General features: G+C 37.5%; 1 protein-coding gene across 7 annotated transcripts in view; it reads left to right on the forward strand.

Moving 5' to 3' along the window:
- Window positions 1-16,239, forward strand: part of rfx2 (regulatory factor X2) — a 37,195-nt gene that overhangs the window by 15,374 nt on the left and 5,582 nt on the right. For 3 of the 7 annotated variants that reach the window (XM_015386214.1, XM_015386215.1, XM_015386216.1), the window contains exons 3-11: window positions 433-504; window positions 4,024-4,100; window positions 5,996-6,266; window positions 7,209-7,283; window positions 9,732-9,913; window positions 10,070-10,189; window positions 11,684-11,805; window positions 12,005-12,123; window positions 16,056-16,168. In XM_015386214.1, coding sequence (XP_015241700.1) covers window positions 433-504; window positions 4,024-4,100; window positions 5,996-6,266; window positions 7,209-7,283; window positions 9,732-9,913; window positions 10,070-10,189; window positions 11,684-11,805; window positions 12,005-12,123; window positions 16,056-16,168 — 1,151 coding nt within the window. The remainder of the gene's footprint in view (window positions 1-432; window positions 505-4,023; window positions 4,101-5,995; window positions 6,267-7,208; window positions 7,284-9,731; window positions 9,914-10,069; window positions 10,190-11,683; window positions 11,806-12,004; window positions 12,124-16,055; window positions 16,169-16,239) is intronic. The other 4 variants (XM_015386217.1, XM_015386218.1, XM_015386219.1 and 1 more) reach the window with 2 other exon arrangements.

Consider the following 16,239-nt stretch of genomic DNA (forward strand, 5'->3'; position numbering starts at 1 on the left):
ATTCAGTGCAGTGAGCTGCATACTTTTGAATGCACCAACAATAATCTTTCTAAATAACACAAGCAGAAACCTTGTTTAAGTTCTTAGATCGGTTGTTGATCAGAAATATAGGTATAAAACTTTAAGTTACTAACAGCTGTCTTTCTATCATTTGGTTCTACAAAAAGGCTGTTGCTGGCAGAGAGATTAGATTGCATGTCAGAAACATTAAAGCCAACATTTCTCATCTCATTTCCATCCCACTTGTCACCACATTCCTGTGTTTTAACCACTTGTTTGTCACTGACTTGTCAACATTATCTTTTCAGAAAGAAGCAGAGTTTAACATAGTAGTCGGTGTTTTCTGACTATGATGTTTTGACCTGTGTGTGTTTAGTCTAGTGTTTGAATGTGTGTACCTATGTAATTGAGTTGTGTCTCATATTCACACAGAGGGTGCTGGTTCAAGCCATAGGCTCAGCTCAGAAAGGAGGACAAGTATCAGTATCCAGGGCCTCCCAGCAGGTACACAGTACTGTGCATACCTGTACCGTGTTCTGAAAAGCTTTGGACACCCCTTGACTTGTTACAGGCTACTTCAATTTTTTTTAATATATATATTTCAGTTTAGCCATTTACATTATGAATCTTCCTAATATCTCATCACAGCGTTCCATTCAGTTTTACATCTAGACTTTAACTAGGCCCTTCTTAGTTACTCTTTGTTACAATAGTCTTTGTAGAGCAGCCAATCCTTGAAAGGTTCACTGCTCCATAATCTCTCTATTTGTGTATCAATGCTCTTATTTTGGTTTTCTGTGATCACACAAAGCCTTAGAAGTGATTCATACTGTTATATCGGTGACTTTGTTTACTGCCCGTCTGCTGATTATGGGCATTTATTGTCCACTTAATGTTGTCATAAAGGTTCATTAAAGTAATTCCAAGACCCTTCAGGTCGGGTAGTAATGAGTGTAGCTAGTAAAATAAAACCAGTAAATGTGGTTTGGCACAGATAATTTAAGAATGAACAAAAGAGGAAATTGTATTTTGTAACAGGGCCTGGCTGGATTCAACACGTTTTCTCTCTTTAGCAAAATCATGATTTTACTCATTGATGATTGATTTATTTTTTTATATGTAATAAAAATATAATATAATATGAATAAATCAAAGACTTAGTCAATCAGAAAAAGAATCTCACTTGATTGGATTCTATCCAAAATACAAAATTAAGAGATTTAATGAATTTATGATTAGACTTTAAACATTTCGGTTTTGTTTGGTAAATATAAATCCTGATCTTACTCATTATCTTCCTCTACCACTTGAAGATATGGAACATTTTATTCTGTGGCTGAGCTGTGAAACCTGAGTTAGTCAGGCAGTTTTCTTTTTCTTATTTGGCACAGGAGCTTCCTTTTCCCCAATGTGAAGGGAGGTATCAGGCTCTTTAGGTTTTTTTTGTCCTCATAAGAGTTGGTGTTGATACTGTATTCCACCTCATTTTGTTAGAAACATCTTTATTGAAATACTTTTGTTAAAACATCTGCAAGGTTGTTGTCAGCACCCCCCCCCCCCCCCCCCCCCCCCTTCCTCTAAGAAACTCTCATAGGGCTGTCAGTCTTATGAAGGAAGGACTCTTATCAACATGCTAAACATACAGAGAGAAGCTCAGATTTAAACATAAACTGGAATGATTTCAGCTGCAATAATGTTGGCATTGTTAAGTGCAGCATTATTCAAATGCTGCACTTAACAAAGAGCATGTTTACAGTAATATTTTTATCAACATGTTTCCTCCAATTCAATGTAAAATTAATATTTCGAAGCAGCCAGCCAGAGTCCCGGCTTAAATCTGATAGAAAATCTGTTGAAAGAGTTTACAGTTAGAGGGATGCTGAGGAGGCCTTTCAACGTGGAAAACTCTGAGCTCGTCACCAAAACAGGTGATTAAAATACCCTAAAAATCAGAAAAACAAATATTCATTGATTATAATAAAGGGCCTATCGATTGATTGTGACTCTGGATTTGATAATAAAATGAAAGTAAGATTTTGTTATGAAAGATTTTTTGCATGGTCAAATTTTCGGATGATGTAATCTGATCACCAATCATAAACAAACTTCTTGTTGGATAGAAATGGTTCCAAATCTAAAACTGCCAGGGCTATGGACAGTTTGGGGCTTAGGTGTTCAATGTGACATGTTACCTTGTAATGAGGAGGAGTCTTTGTTTTCTACCTGCTGCAGATTTATAATGTTTCTCCTGAAGGCTTGAACCAAAACCCAACCATTTTCCACAACGTTTTCCTCCATTGTCATAGTTTAGTAGATCATATATCTTTTATCGTGTAACTTCATCATCTCAACCTCATATAGAACCTACATTTCTCTCTGTGTTAAGGTTATGATGAACTTCATAATCAGTTGAAAAGAATTAAATGTAATTGCTTTACATCCAAATATATTGGCACCCCAGGTAAGGCGTAAGTTTTTTTTTTTTTAATAAAACAATGTTTTGCTTCTGTTTTATAGCCTCAGATAAAAAAAATTATAAATTGGATTATCTTTATCCAGTGTGGAGAAACCAAAACCCACAGAGACTAATGCTTTCTTTATTTAAAGATGGGATATAGAGTTAATTAACAACAGAAAAAGAGTTTTCATTTTTAATAGCGAGGACTGAACGGTTATGATTATGGATTGGCAAAAACATATTTTCATTTCGTTTAGCCAAAGTGTGCCATAACGGCTGCTTTAGAAACCAAATGCTTCGGTTGTAGCCATAAAACCAGTAAAGTCACACCAGCACAATGCTCGTCTTGAAGAACCTACATTTCTGCTGTTATCTGTAATGACACACAGATGTTTAGCATTGCATTGCTCTAAAGAGGGCAGGGGGCTCTTTGAGTGACCTAAATAGAAGCCTAGACTCAAGAGGATGGATTTGGACCTGAAGAAAATTCAGCACCTGAGGAAAGAGAGATGTGGTTGCAAAGTAAAATGCATTTGCTATGTGGGAAAATACAAAATAAAATCTCCCAAACGCAAGGGAAAACAGGTTTGTGCAGTTTGGCAGCACAAATCTGCATTACTTCAATCTCATGTGTTTTTTTTTTTGTTTTGTTTTTTTAATTATTAATAGCAAAATTGTGTGTCACTTTAATGTGTCACATTAAAGTGTAAAGTGTAACTCACCCCCTGTTAAGCATAAACCAGTACACAGATAACTTTAACAAAATACAACCAACATGGTTGGAATCGTCTTTCACATTTGTCCTGGGAAATTTAATCAGAGACAAGATGTGGCTTTTACTACAGAGACAAGCTTTTTAGAGTCAAAATTGAATATGGATAAAATGATATTGACAAATGATAAGAGCTTTGTGTAGGGCTTAAAAAAAAAGATGTTTTGATTTAGCCCTAGAAGGACTAGTTTGTCGTCCTTCTTTATGTTGCCTTTTTCTGTATATGGCTTTGTGAAGCTTTCCTCTATGAAAGGCTCTTGATAAATACATCTTAGAATCACATTCTGTTTGAGCCAATAGGAAAATAAATCAGCAGTAGCCACTCTTCAACCCTAAGAGGGCAGCACTAAGAGGGATTTAAGACAATATTGCATTGCAGAAATAAACAAAATCACAATAACATGATAAATACACATTAACACTAAAATATTACCATAGCTATACAATATATAATATAACAATAAAATAATGTCAAATATTGTTCACCTAAAACAAAAACGCATAGAAAAAATTGTTTGTTTTTTTGTTTTTTTTGTCTCATTGAATACATTTATGTATTTTTATTATATGTTCTCATGTTATTTTAGTCATTTATTTTTTCTTTCACACACCCTTCTGCGGTGAAATATTTATTTATTTTTTTTTCCGATTCAGCAACGTCTGTTTGGACAGATTGTCAATAAGCCAAGGGGTGGATAGTTTTTTACTGTTGTTTTTTCAGTGTGTTTTACCTAAGCACTGCTGTTTTAACTCTAAACTCTCCTTTTTTTTAATTTTATCTTTGTATGAGCAGCAGGTGCCACATGTCTACCAGTCCCAAGTACAATATGTAGGAGAAAGCGAGGAAGCTGTTTATACCAACGGAACTATGTAAGACCGGTTCTTTCATTTTACTTTGTTAATGAGGTTTTTAGGTTCTGTTTAAAGGCACTAAATAATAAATGGGAAGGGGAAAAAAACAGTCTTAGTAGTGAAAAAACCTCCAGGTATTTCTTTCAAAGTCTGACTCAGAGCTACACCTGCATTTAGCATCCAATGATTGTTGATCCGGTGATCTTTGTGACTCAAGTTTGAACAAGTGTTGTGTTGATAAACGGTGACCGATAAGATCTCCTACACTATTTGTTTTATATGTGTCACCAACTGGTTTTAATGTAGCTCCAATCAACTTGCCATTTAGAATAATTAAGGCTCAGTTGTTTTGTTTTTTTCTTAAAGTTTCAGTGATTCATTTTACTACGATAATACCAAATATTGTGACATCAGTTAGTCATCTTCCCTTTGAACACAAATATCTCTCAGCAGACCTGTTGCTTTACACTAGAGTTGTCACCATACTGAAATTTGAAGCTAGATATCGAAATCAAGGAAAATATTTGATAATTAAAAGCATAAAGAATATTTTTATTTACATAAACATTTTTTAATCTTAACTTGGAACTTGCCTTCCAAGTTGACATAAATACCAACAGAATCATAAATAACTGACAAATAGGTGTTGAAATAAATGCAAAATAACTTAAATAAAACGCATTTTGACAGTATTTTAAGGTTGGCTGAGGTGTTATTATTAAATATGCAAAACATCCAGAAATGTAAAATTATCAAGAGAAAAAATATTCAAATAAGCATTCTTAAATATCGTCACCATGACAATGTTTGTGTACCTTACTTTACACTGGACAAACACTAATGAGAATTTGTTTTCCAAGCATTCATGTCCAATAATGGACACTTCCAAGGGCCTTATCCCATTTTTACCACGAACAATTACAAAATAAATAAATGTTAAATGTCATCTATCGTAATAACTAATGCAGTTTTGTAATTATTGCTCCTTTACCATTAACATTGTACATTTTTGTATTATTTAATAACTGTCATTATGACTTGTTACAAAGTTAATCTGATTTGGCCACAGAACCTGTAGCTCAATCAGCAGCAAATGGCAAATTAGATTTAATCAGCAGAGGGAAGTAATATTATTTTTAAATGTTATGTTAAATGATACAAGGTATAGTTTCATAGGGCAAGTGCAGCCAACATTTGAGCTAGACCAAAAACTTTCAACAATCAGGGTCCTTAAAAAGGCTCCTACAGCACCTTTTAACGAAGACCCTGCAGCCAATTAGAATCGATAATGTTAAAGGAATGATTAAAATGTTCAGAATATGGCAGGGTGGCATCAGCCAGCATTACTAAAACAGCAGCCTTTAGTTTAACTTGTCATCACTTCCTATGCCTTATTTTGGAAAGAAAAGATCCCGTTATAGCCCCACGAGTTCTCACTAAAGGGCAGAACAGCATAACAGGAAAGCATGTAGTTGACATACTAATGTTGGATGTTTTCATTACAAGCTGATAAAGACTATCCCACATTTTACCACTATGTTTCTCTTTCTTTTCTCTTAGGGAGCTTTACTAGCTCAGCCATTGAAAATCGACTTCAGATGGCAATAAAAGTTAATTTAACTAAAATGTTACTGAAGCTCAGAATTTAGCTACAAAACAGGCTAATGCAGCAATTAGTATGATGTGCAGCAGTACTGAGTAGTTTTCTTACTGTGTGATGCATTCACTAGGTTTCCGACTAATCGGGGGCCTATCGAGCTAAAAGGTCGGACAGTTCTTGCCCATTAATTGATTTCTAAGTGCATCTCTTTTTTCCACAATCCCCTCAAACAGGATTCAGTGTATTTCAGTATCATATAATGTGAGATGGATTTAAAAAGCATGTCATGCTAACTGCAGTGATCTTTCTCCAGCCGAACAGCCTACTCCTACAACCCTGACTCTCAGCTGTATGGACAAGGTAGCGGAGGGACCTACTTTGACTCCCAGGCTGGTGGAACCCACGTCACCACTGTGGTCTCCTCCGCCAGCAGTGGCGTGCCTCCTCATGGCATGGTCGGCATTGCCATGGACGTGGGCAGCAGCCACATCATCTCCGGTGGCAGCACCTACCTGCTTCATAGCGGAGGCTTGGACGGAAACCGCAACCACATCTCACACTCGTCTCGCTCCTCCTCAGCAATGGTGAGGATAACTCCTGCTCCTGTGGTGGGGCTGTTATAGCTGTAGTTTCTATTGTCTCACCAGTCAGTACCCATGTCCAGACTAACCATCCTTTATGCCAGGGGTCCGCATCAGGAGCTGTTGTACTGTTATATGAACAATCACTGAGAGAAAAGTGGTGCTAGGCCGTAAGCCTGTAGAAGTGGGACTTTGCCTTAAGGAAGCGCTGCCTTGTTTTATGGGTTTTCACAGGCCTTGAGCACCCCCTGAAACAAAGAAACCCCTGGGGCTTATTACCATTTGGCTAAGGGTCCTCTGGAGCTCTCTTTGAACACTGCCTGCTTCTCTTTCTTCTCTCATGTCTGAAGTTTAGTGCAGTTTTCATAGATTTTCATCCTTAACTTTAGAAAATCCTCCTGCTTTACTCACTCAGTTAAAGCTTTAAGCAGACTTGGATTGTTTTTTGTTTAGATGTTTTTCTTATAAAGTTTTAGAATTATGTAGGGTTAATATATTTAGTGCTTAATTTTGACATAGTATCATCTTGCCTTATCTACTTCTTTGGTTTTACTGATGTTTTCTCTGCTTTTATTAAACTCTGAGATGATTGACATTGTTGATCCTCCGTCCCAGGTCTGGATGTGACCCGTATCCCTGTTTGTTGTTCTAGTTTTGCATACTTTGGTGTTAGGACCTTCACTGAGCCGCTTAACCCTATGAGTCCCCTGATTTGCATGCTTTTGTCAGCCAATAATTGATTTGGCTGCAACACTGACTATTTGAATGGAAATGCACAGATCTGGCTGCTTTCTAACAGTCTTATTTCCCTTCTCGCTTCTTTTTCCCCCAACATTATGTCCCTGGTTATTTCTTTTCCTCTCTCTCTCTCTCTCTCCCTCTTTTCGCTCTGCATCCTCCCCCTTCTGTGTCCTTTTTTTCTGTTTTGCATGCTTCTTTCTTCAGCTTGAAATGGCGATTGAAAACCTCCAAAAGTCTGAAGGAATTGCCAGTCACAAAAGCAGCCTGCTCAACAGCCATGTAAGTCAAACAGGAACTTTCTATGTAAGGAAACATCAGAAAGTGACGACTGAATCTCTAGCCTCTGTGTTCTGCTTGTGTCTGCTCAGTGAAATACACTATTTCCTTTCTAATTTTATTTTGATATTATTTTCTTTTAATTCTTGATCTGAAATCAGAGCTGTGTGCTTTTACTTTTCATGACATGCAGATTTGAGATGATTCCTTTGATGCATGGTTTATTACTGATTGTTTTTCTTACTTTCATTATAAGAGTAATCGAATTCGTTTTCACTGGCTAGCTTTATTTTTGGTTTTTATATCTGGTCATTTTACTTGGAAAACATTGATGTACTAACAGAAGTTACATAACTTTACAGCATTTTAAGTTTTCTGTTTAGTCATTACATTTTTAGCAGATTTTAGTGTATAAACAACTGACTCCACATCTTCCAATTCTCCTGTCAGGCCTTTATCATGCGGCTCAATGCCTACGAAGATATATATCCATTTTGTGTCACTCACAGACAAAAAATAAGATTAAGCTTGTTCTGTTCAGGTTAGGTAACCGGACCAAAATTATTTCTTTTTGTTAAATATAAAAAATTTAGCTTTGCATTCCTGATGAATTTGGATTAAAAAAAAGAGAGATTTTAACCAATAAGGAAAATAAAGTAAACTGCACGTGGGGAGCAAAGATCACACTGGATTCCCGTGGTGAGCAGAGCTAATCAAAACCATTTAAGGTCTCTGTTCTCCTACCCCATACTTGAGGTTACTTGATTCCGACATGAATTTTAAATCGAATTAGTATGAACCCATTCCAGATAACAAGCTGTAAGCTTTGGAGTCTGAACCGTTTGCTTCCTGGACCTTTGAGTAGACATTCAATATTGTTTGTCTTTCAACTGTTTTTCATTTTGCAAAGTAAAAGAAAAACTCAGTCGTTCCAGCTGATTCATCATTAAAATAAGACCATGGGATAGAACTGAAACGGATAAATCAGACACATATACAAAGCCAGTGCTAAAGGCTAAAATTATTTCTTATTTTCTTTTTTGATATGACTCATTGAAAAATAAGCTCCCCAAAAAAAATTTTATGAAGTATTTTATGTGGTAAAACTTGAAAAAAAAAAAAAAGCATTTGTCCACATGTTCTAATCTTAGTGCTTTCTTAAAAATATAATTCTAAAATCAAATATCCAGTTGCTTTCTTCCACAGTTACCTGAGGATATCTGAGCACACTGAGCTAAAGCAGCCAAGTCTCCCTTTTAACATTTGGTGTTTGGTCTCACTTATTCAGGAAGATCTTTACCGCATATTATAGTGTAGTTTAGATCAGCATGACTGAACAGAGCAACACAGAAAGATGAACATACTGTGTTATAAAAGGAGAATGAAGATGAAAACTGCTAAAGAAAAAAAAGACAAAATAAAGTGATATTCAGCAACACATTTAACATCTAATAAACTATGTTAAATATAAAACTTAAAAGATAATACCATCTTGATTTACCATGTTTTTGTTGTTTTCTAGAGGAATGTTTAATGGAATATTGATTGTGAGATGTCTGTTCTGTAAAGCCCAAGCTGCTATAGAAAAAACTCGCTGGTTAGACCATTAAAACTGTCTCCATGGACTGTTTGTGATTACTTATCAATGATGGGTACAACATCTCTCCAGCATGAAAACATTAAAGAAAAAAAAAAGCCACTCTGGTTCATTTATTAAGCTGAATTATGAAGCTTAAGCTTTTTTTGATTAAATGTCTTTAACGGATATAATCCAGAAAAAAACATCAGTACTGGAACAGGTTACAAAAAAGGGAAAGAGCAACAAGATATTTGATGCTTTCGGTTTATTTTTGTTTGTAAAATTTAAAATTTAATTAGTATTTCCTCATTTAAGTGTTTGATTTATATTATTTTATTTTACTATTTAGTTTCTTTTCTTTTTATTTTTTTTGTTTTTCAATTGTACATTTTTGTTTCTAATTTGTCACATAATTGATTCTGATTTTGATGCATTTAAATATTTTTTCCTTCTTGTAGTCGTTGGAAAAGGATTTTTTGCAAGGTGTAAGATTGTATAGTATTAAAAAAGGTTTAAAGGATGTGATTAAAGGTCTTCGTTTAACTTTGTTTTCAACATTCGAACAGGAGAAGCATTCCTGCATTAGGCAGCATTTATATGGAAATCATTCAGACTTAGTAAGGATCTCATCAGATCAGATTGACCTGCTCGTTTGCAGCTTGAGCTAAGAAATAAGTCAAATGTTTTGACACAGATTCATTTTAGTAAAATCCCTGATATTTCAAAACCCGAGGCCAAGTGATGCTCGTTTTATGTTGGCTTCTGTTATGATAAAAAGATCTTCCTTTGCTCTGCTCTGCAGCTGACCATCACAGAGCAGGCTCGTCTCCTGGAAACGCTGATGGTACAAATATATTCTTCTCTGTTTTTAGCTTCAGTGGCTGCTGGACAACTATGAGACGGCGGAGGGGGTGAGCCTGCCCCGGTGCTCCCTGTATAACCATTACCTAAGACACTGTCAGGAGCAGAAACTGGATCCTGTCAACGCAGCATCCTTTGGGAAACTCATCCGCTCAGTCTTTATGGGCCTAAGGACGCGGCGCCTTGGCACAAGGTAGGAGGACGCTGATAATAGGGATTGCATAAGTTTTCAAGATTCATTGAATACGATTATGCACTGAGGGACTGGTGGTGAAGAGCAAAGACAGTAATTACACTGATGGGGAGGCTTTTTTCACTGCTTTCTGAATATTTTCTCTTTTTGCTTCAGAGGCAACTCCAAGTACCATTACTATGGCATCCGGGTGAAGCCAGATTCTCCACTGAACCGGCTGCAGGAGGACACCCAGTACATGGCAATGAGGCAGCAGCCTGTCCACCAGAAACAGAGGTCAGACTCCTCTGAACTTGTACCATAATTATCGAATAAGTTAGGTTTTTTTCCACAACACTTAGTAATTTTCTGTCATAGTTGTTGCCGTTTGTTAACTGTACGCACTGCAACACTGTCCTCCTCCTTCTACTTTACATTTATGCTCTCCTTTTAGATGATATCTGAGACTAAATACTGATAAAATACTTTAAAACCAGTGTTTATAAAAAACAAGACATGGAGATTAAATGATGTATGAATATTAATTGGCATAAAATAAAAAGTTTAGCAAAACTATCAGATTTATTCTACTTTATTCCCTAAAATTAACTTGTTACTTTAGGCTGCTTAGAAAAATTATGGCTGGAAGAAAATATATCCACAAAAAAATATATAAGTAGATCAGCTTGAACTGACTTTTAAACAATTTTAATACTTTGAAGCTAAAATAAATATTCTGTAAGTGTATCTGTATTGATCTTTTCCTTGTTGACAGAAAGTTTAAAGAATGATTTCTAATGAACTGACAGCAGAGGAGTCAGAAAATAATGTTTTATAATCAGAAATATATACATTTACAATTATAAAGACAAAAGTCAGATAATTAATAATCAATGTAATATAAAAAATTTTTTTCAAGTACTACATCCTTTACTTTATGCAGTCTGTTACATTGATCCTATTCGGCCATGTTGTTTTTTTTCTACTAGGAGCCTTTTTCTTTGGTCAGGTTTGAGCTCTAATGATTATTTTATGGAAAGAACTTTGGGATCATCACAAGAGAACTATACTGTAGGGGTGAAACAATGCAGACATGTTTTCAAGAAGCCTCCAAAGTGCTTTTACACTGTATTCAGTCATTCACCTGCTGATGGAGGTAAGCTGCACTGTAGCCACAGCTGCACTGGGGCGCACTGATAGAAGCAAGGCATTCCTGCATCCTACGCCACTGTCACCCAAAATGGAATAAAAACATCAACCGTATTCAGAGGATCTCTACAAACAGCAGGTTGGGGTTGTGTATGTAAAAATAAGCAATTGGAACATAAATTCATTCTCTCAATTATGATGTTTTTGAAATAAAAGAACTTAAAAGATTCAATAAATATGGATGAATTAACAAACCTCTGGCATTGGCTGTAAAAATGGTGCCACCCTGCGCCTTTGCTGCTCAAACTTTTTTGTTAGCAATGTGAGGCGTGCCTTGGTGTTTTTCTTTTCTTGGTCAGCTGATTTTCTGTCCCTGCTTTTGCCCAGTTCCTCTTTCTCATTACTACCTGAGTCCATTGAGATTGTTTCCTTGGTTTGTTATGTGACCTCCTGGTTGATTCTGTGTTGTATGGAGGGTTTCCCTCCACTGCACATCCGACTCCAGCTGACCTTGCTTTGCTTTCTTTTTCTACTCTTATTAAATTGCTGTAGATGATTTTCTGCTGTGTTATATGTCCTCTGATCATTTTTGGTTATTTCAGTGAGCTAACCTGCATGGCTCGCTCTCACATGTGTGTGCAGGTTTAAGCCTCTGCAGAAGGTGGACAGCATGTCCGACAGCCTGTGTGGAAGCTCCCAGCACTGCAGCAGCACTCCAGAGCAGTCGGTGGCGGCTCAAAGCCAGCAGCACCAGCAGTATATCGGTAAACTAAAACAGAGGCTGCCTCTAAAGCTTTCTTTTTTTGTTGTTCCTTGACCTTTTAAAATGACAGGTTTGATATTTCTAAGCTACATTCGAAGATGTTTATATCAAACATGAGATCCACAACTAATTCCTTTAGAGTCACTCTAGCTTCATTTGGGGTTTTATAGATAAACACTGGTCCATGTTGATTTCCACAGATACGTCTCACTCCTTACCTCCGTTTCCCTCTCTGGACCTGGGCACACAGCCTCTTCCTGAGCACATGAGCATGAATGATATTAAAAAGCTGCAGACTCTCTACAGAGGCCACTGTGAGGTGAGATACATTTATATCAGTAATTTGGTTCAGAAACCAGACCTTGTAAGTAGTTCAAGTGTTTGTTAAAACTGCATCTAGTTATGGTTTACAGATTATGAACCAATACTTTTTTCCTGACCCCCCCCTAAAATAAATGGAATGTTAACAGATTTAAACGTTTCCATTGTTTGCTGTTGTACAGCAATGCTAATACTGCGAATTGGACAGTTATGCTACTCACTGAGTGTTAAAGAATAATAATAGAAGTGAAGTGGAGTTAAAACGTGTCGTAGAAAAGGTGCACGGCCGCCATAAGTGAGAGTCTTGAACTTAAACCTAATATATACTGTACGTCCAATCAGCGATCACCACTAGGTTTCCATAGTTACTCTGTTTGTTGAATTTGTTTACTGTGTACGTTTTGTTTTATTTAAATTTGCTGAAACAAAGAAAGTGTTTCATGAGTTACTTTACCATTTAGGTCAAGCCAAGGTTTTAGTTTCAGTTCTTGCTTCATCCAGTTGATCACAAATTGAATCCTTTGCTTCACTTAGCTGGTCATTAAAATAACAACACGGAAGCAGAATCTGTTTACAAAAGAAAAAATAAATCCTTCATCGTGTCCTGATATCGGCAAACCAAGCAGCAGTTGTATTTGTCTTATTTCCTAATGATAAATCTTATGGAGGATGAGAGAGTTGTAGGGAAACGATGGGTTTCATCACAGTATAGCGGTTACTTGTCAGAACAGATCACTGATGCAGGATGAAGATGGGAAACAGAAAACATGAGGCCAAGAATTTGGGATTAAGGCAGCAAAGTTGATCATATTATCGCTGCCTCGCCTTGTTCAGCTTCTCCACACACCTCCTTTGTTCCAGCCCTCTTTTCATCTCTGCACAGCTTTCAGGACTTGCCAATTAACCTTTCAGTGCGCTGGGTGGACATCTCGCTGGCCTCCCCTCCAGCCTTTGTGTTACTGTGTCTGCGGACAGGTGGACAGGCTCCTGTCTTTGTCCTCCGTCACATTTCTGTCTCCCCTACGCTCCCATGGACTAATGTCTCTGCATTTCTCCATCTTTGTCCTTTTTGGACAGAAATTTGCTGCAAAAGAAACACATTTGAAGCCTTCTTGGTTTATTACCTTAAAGCTTGTTTTAGAAGAGTTTGTCGATTAATCTCTATTAACAGCATGTCTGTGTGTGTACGCTACATTGGAATAACAATAGCTGACAGTTAATTAAAAGTCCTGCTTCTCAAAAACCTAAATATTATATGTGACCACTGGTATATGAATGAGTGCATCAGTGAGGCGTGATGAGGATCCGATCAACCTCTGAGGAATAAGGAAGCATAGGTTACTTTATTTTCTTCTCTTCTATGTTGGGTTTAACATCGCTCATCTTCCTCTCATCTCTCGTCCTTGTTCTTCATATTTTTTACTTCAGGCAGAGGGAAAACCTTGTTCAGTTAGTATTTTACTTGGTCAGAAACTAAGACTTGCTGAACAATTAAAAGCAGCCTCTCCATCCAGCTTGTCAGCAGAGGGAAGCTCAAAGTGCCTGTGCTGAATTTGGACCCGGTGGATTTGGATCCAACACCAGCAGATGACATGGCACCATTCCTCTCAAGGCTTATCTATTTTTCACCCACACCTTTTCCCTCTACTCAACTTTCCATTAATAGGCTTTAATACGGCGCTCTGAACATCCAGCTGCGTGTGCAGGACTGTTTGTGGCCGATCCTCCTTATAGAGGCCTTCATTCACTGATGCTGGACAAACAGGCTGACTATGACCGTAGACTGTGCCAGAACATAACAGTTCTATATTAACAACACATCTTTGAAATGATTAACATTTTTGATTATGTTTATTACAAGGCCAATCATTTTTTAAATCTAAATCCATTGTTTATATTATTCAACCAACAGATTAGTTCAGTGATCATGTAGCTTCTTTTAGAAAAGGCTGATAATTTAAGAAGTGTGAGCATGAATGATAATGATTACGTTTATAAACGCTTTCAACTTGCTAAACAGGAGGTGGTTCATTTGTAAAACAATAAATCATCCATCCATCGATTTTCTGTCATGCTATCCCAAGCAGGATTGTGAAGGGTGCTGGCGCCTATCTCCAACAAGAAATCAAACAATACAATTAAAAAAACAGGTAAAAATGTAAAATGAAAAGCACAAAGAAACATCCATATTAAAACAATAAAAGTTTAGGCTGCAGAGGAGAAGGAGAGCGAGTGGATCTCTACAGAACAAGCCTGCCGTTTATCTAGACGGAGCTTGTTTTTAGAAATATAGCACAATTAATCCCATGTAGCAATAAGGCATAAAATATTACCTTGAAGAGTTTATTTGCTATAAACTGAAGTTAAAGTTTCATCTCTAATTCTGAGAGCAGAACAATGACAGTAGATCTGTACATAAAGCATTGCCTTTCAGAGCTTGACATTTGCTATTCAACATGGAACATTTAGTGCATTTAAACCACTGAGGATATTTGTTCTCCTTAAGTTAATTACTAAGACAACCTATTCCTGTTCCAACCCATTTTACCGGGAAGTTGTTCCCTTTTTTCAGATGTCGACTTATTTATGTTTTCTCTGAAGCTCTTCTTCTGGTCTCATGTGGGCTGGCTGGAGAATTCGTGCTACAGTTCTAAACTCTGACATTAGCGTCACAAACGTCCGCTCTGCTGCAACATAAGTCACACTAAGAGGGTTTGTAAGCTTGAATACTTCCAGTGGAGCCGCACCTGTGACGCTGCTTGTGTGATTTCTGGGTGTTCAAGAAACATCGAATATGAAGGACTTTAGTTTCTATTTAAACATTGTGGTGGTCTTATTTTTTAACCTATCTGCTCAAGTTTAAAGTCAGCCCTATTAAGAAAACTTTTTTTAATCATTTTAAAATTCAATAAAAATATGTTTGTTTTTTTTAACTAACAGTAACGGTGAAATCCTTTAAAATCTGCCGTAATAAAATCTTGATATGTATCACTGTTTATGTCGTTAATCTGAGTAAACTTCCATTGATTTTCTAATTCCTTGAGATGTGCTAGTTTTTACTGGTGTCATGGCAACGGATCAGGTATCCAGGCTCAGTTAGTGAAGCCTTTTAGTGTAAAGATCACCTCTGGAACCACAGCCTTGGTTTCCGACTCCAGAGAGGTTTGGACTGGGGAAGCTGCTCTTCGTAGTCGTAACGTTCACTTCCACCTTTGTTTTCCTCCCTCTCTGTCCTTTTTCCTCATGCTGTGAAGTTGTTTTTCCTGCCGTGAGCCAGGAGACACTCATTGGAGGGGATAAGGAGGCAGAACGTGCTTGTTTGGAGGGAATGGGGAATTCTTCCTTTTGTTTTGGAGCTCAGTGTTTGACCTGTTGCTGGGGGCAACTGTAAACACGGTTGCCACGGTGACGGGCAGAGAGGAAGCAAAAGCATATCATGTGATCGAGACTTACACTGCCGTGTAACAGGATCCTGCAGCAAGTGGTGGACAGAGGAAGGGATCACTGCATGTTCTGCAGAAACAATGAACAGTTTAGAGCAGAAGAAACAGATTTCCTCATTTTTTCCCCCTAAATTAAATTAATCTGATCTCCTTTGATGAAGCTGTTGCATTAGATAAACTCCTAATCCGTTTACAATCAGGTTCTTGGTGTTGAAGCACAAAGCACGGCTTTCATCCATCCTGACAGGAGAGACGCGTTGCAGTTCAGGTCCCTGAAAGAAGCTAAACTGATGAAATGTGCTTCAGTTAGAAGGAAAACCTGACGGTGCAGAGAGCTGTAAAAGCTGGAGGAGCCGGGCTGAGCCAGAGGCTGCCTGCCTGCCCGCCCGCCCGCCTGCTTGGAGAAACTTTGTTGTGTCTCTGGTTGCCATGGTTCAGCTCTGTGTGTTTTGTCCTGCCCCCACCCCCCCCTGACTCCCCCCTGCAGGCTACTTTGGACGTGGTGATGAATCTCCATTTTCACTATGTTGAAAATCTGTGGCAGACCTTCTGGAATTCAACACCGCCATCTAGTGACAGCAGCACAGCCATCCCCAGCAGGTCAGACCGAACTCAGGAATACAGTGAAGGTATAAAACTTTGGATTAAAGCAGCAACATTTACGTTTTTCT

Source organism: Cyprinodon variegatus, unplaced genomic scaffold (assembly GCF_000732505.1).
Source record: "Cyprinodon variegatus isolate N-32 unplaced genomic scaffold, C_variegatus-1.0 Scaffold359, whole genome shotgun sequence".
Lineage (NCBI taxonomy): Eukaryota > Metazoa > Chordata > Actinopteri > Cyprinodontiformes > Cyprinodontidae > Cyprinodon > Cyprinodon variegatus.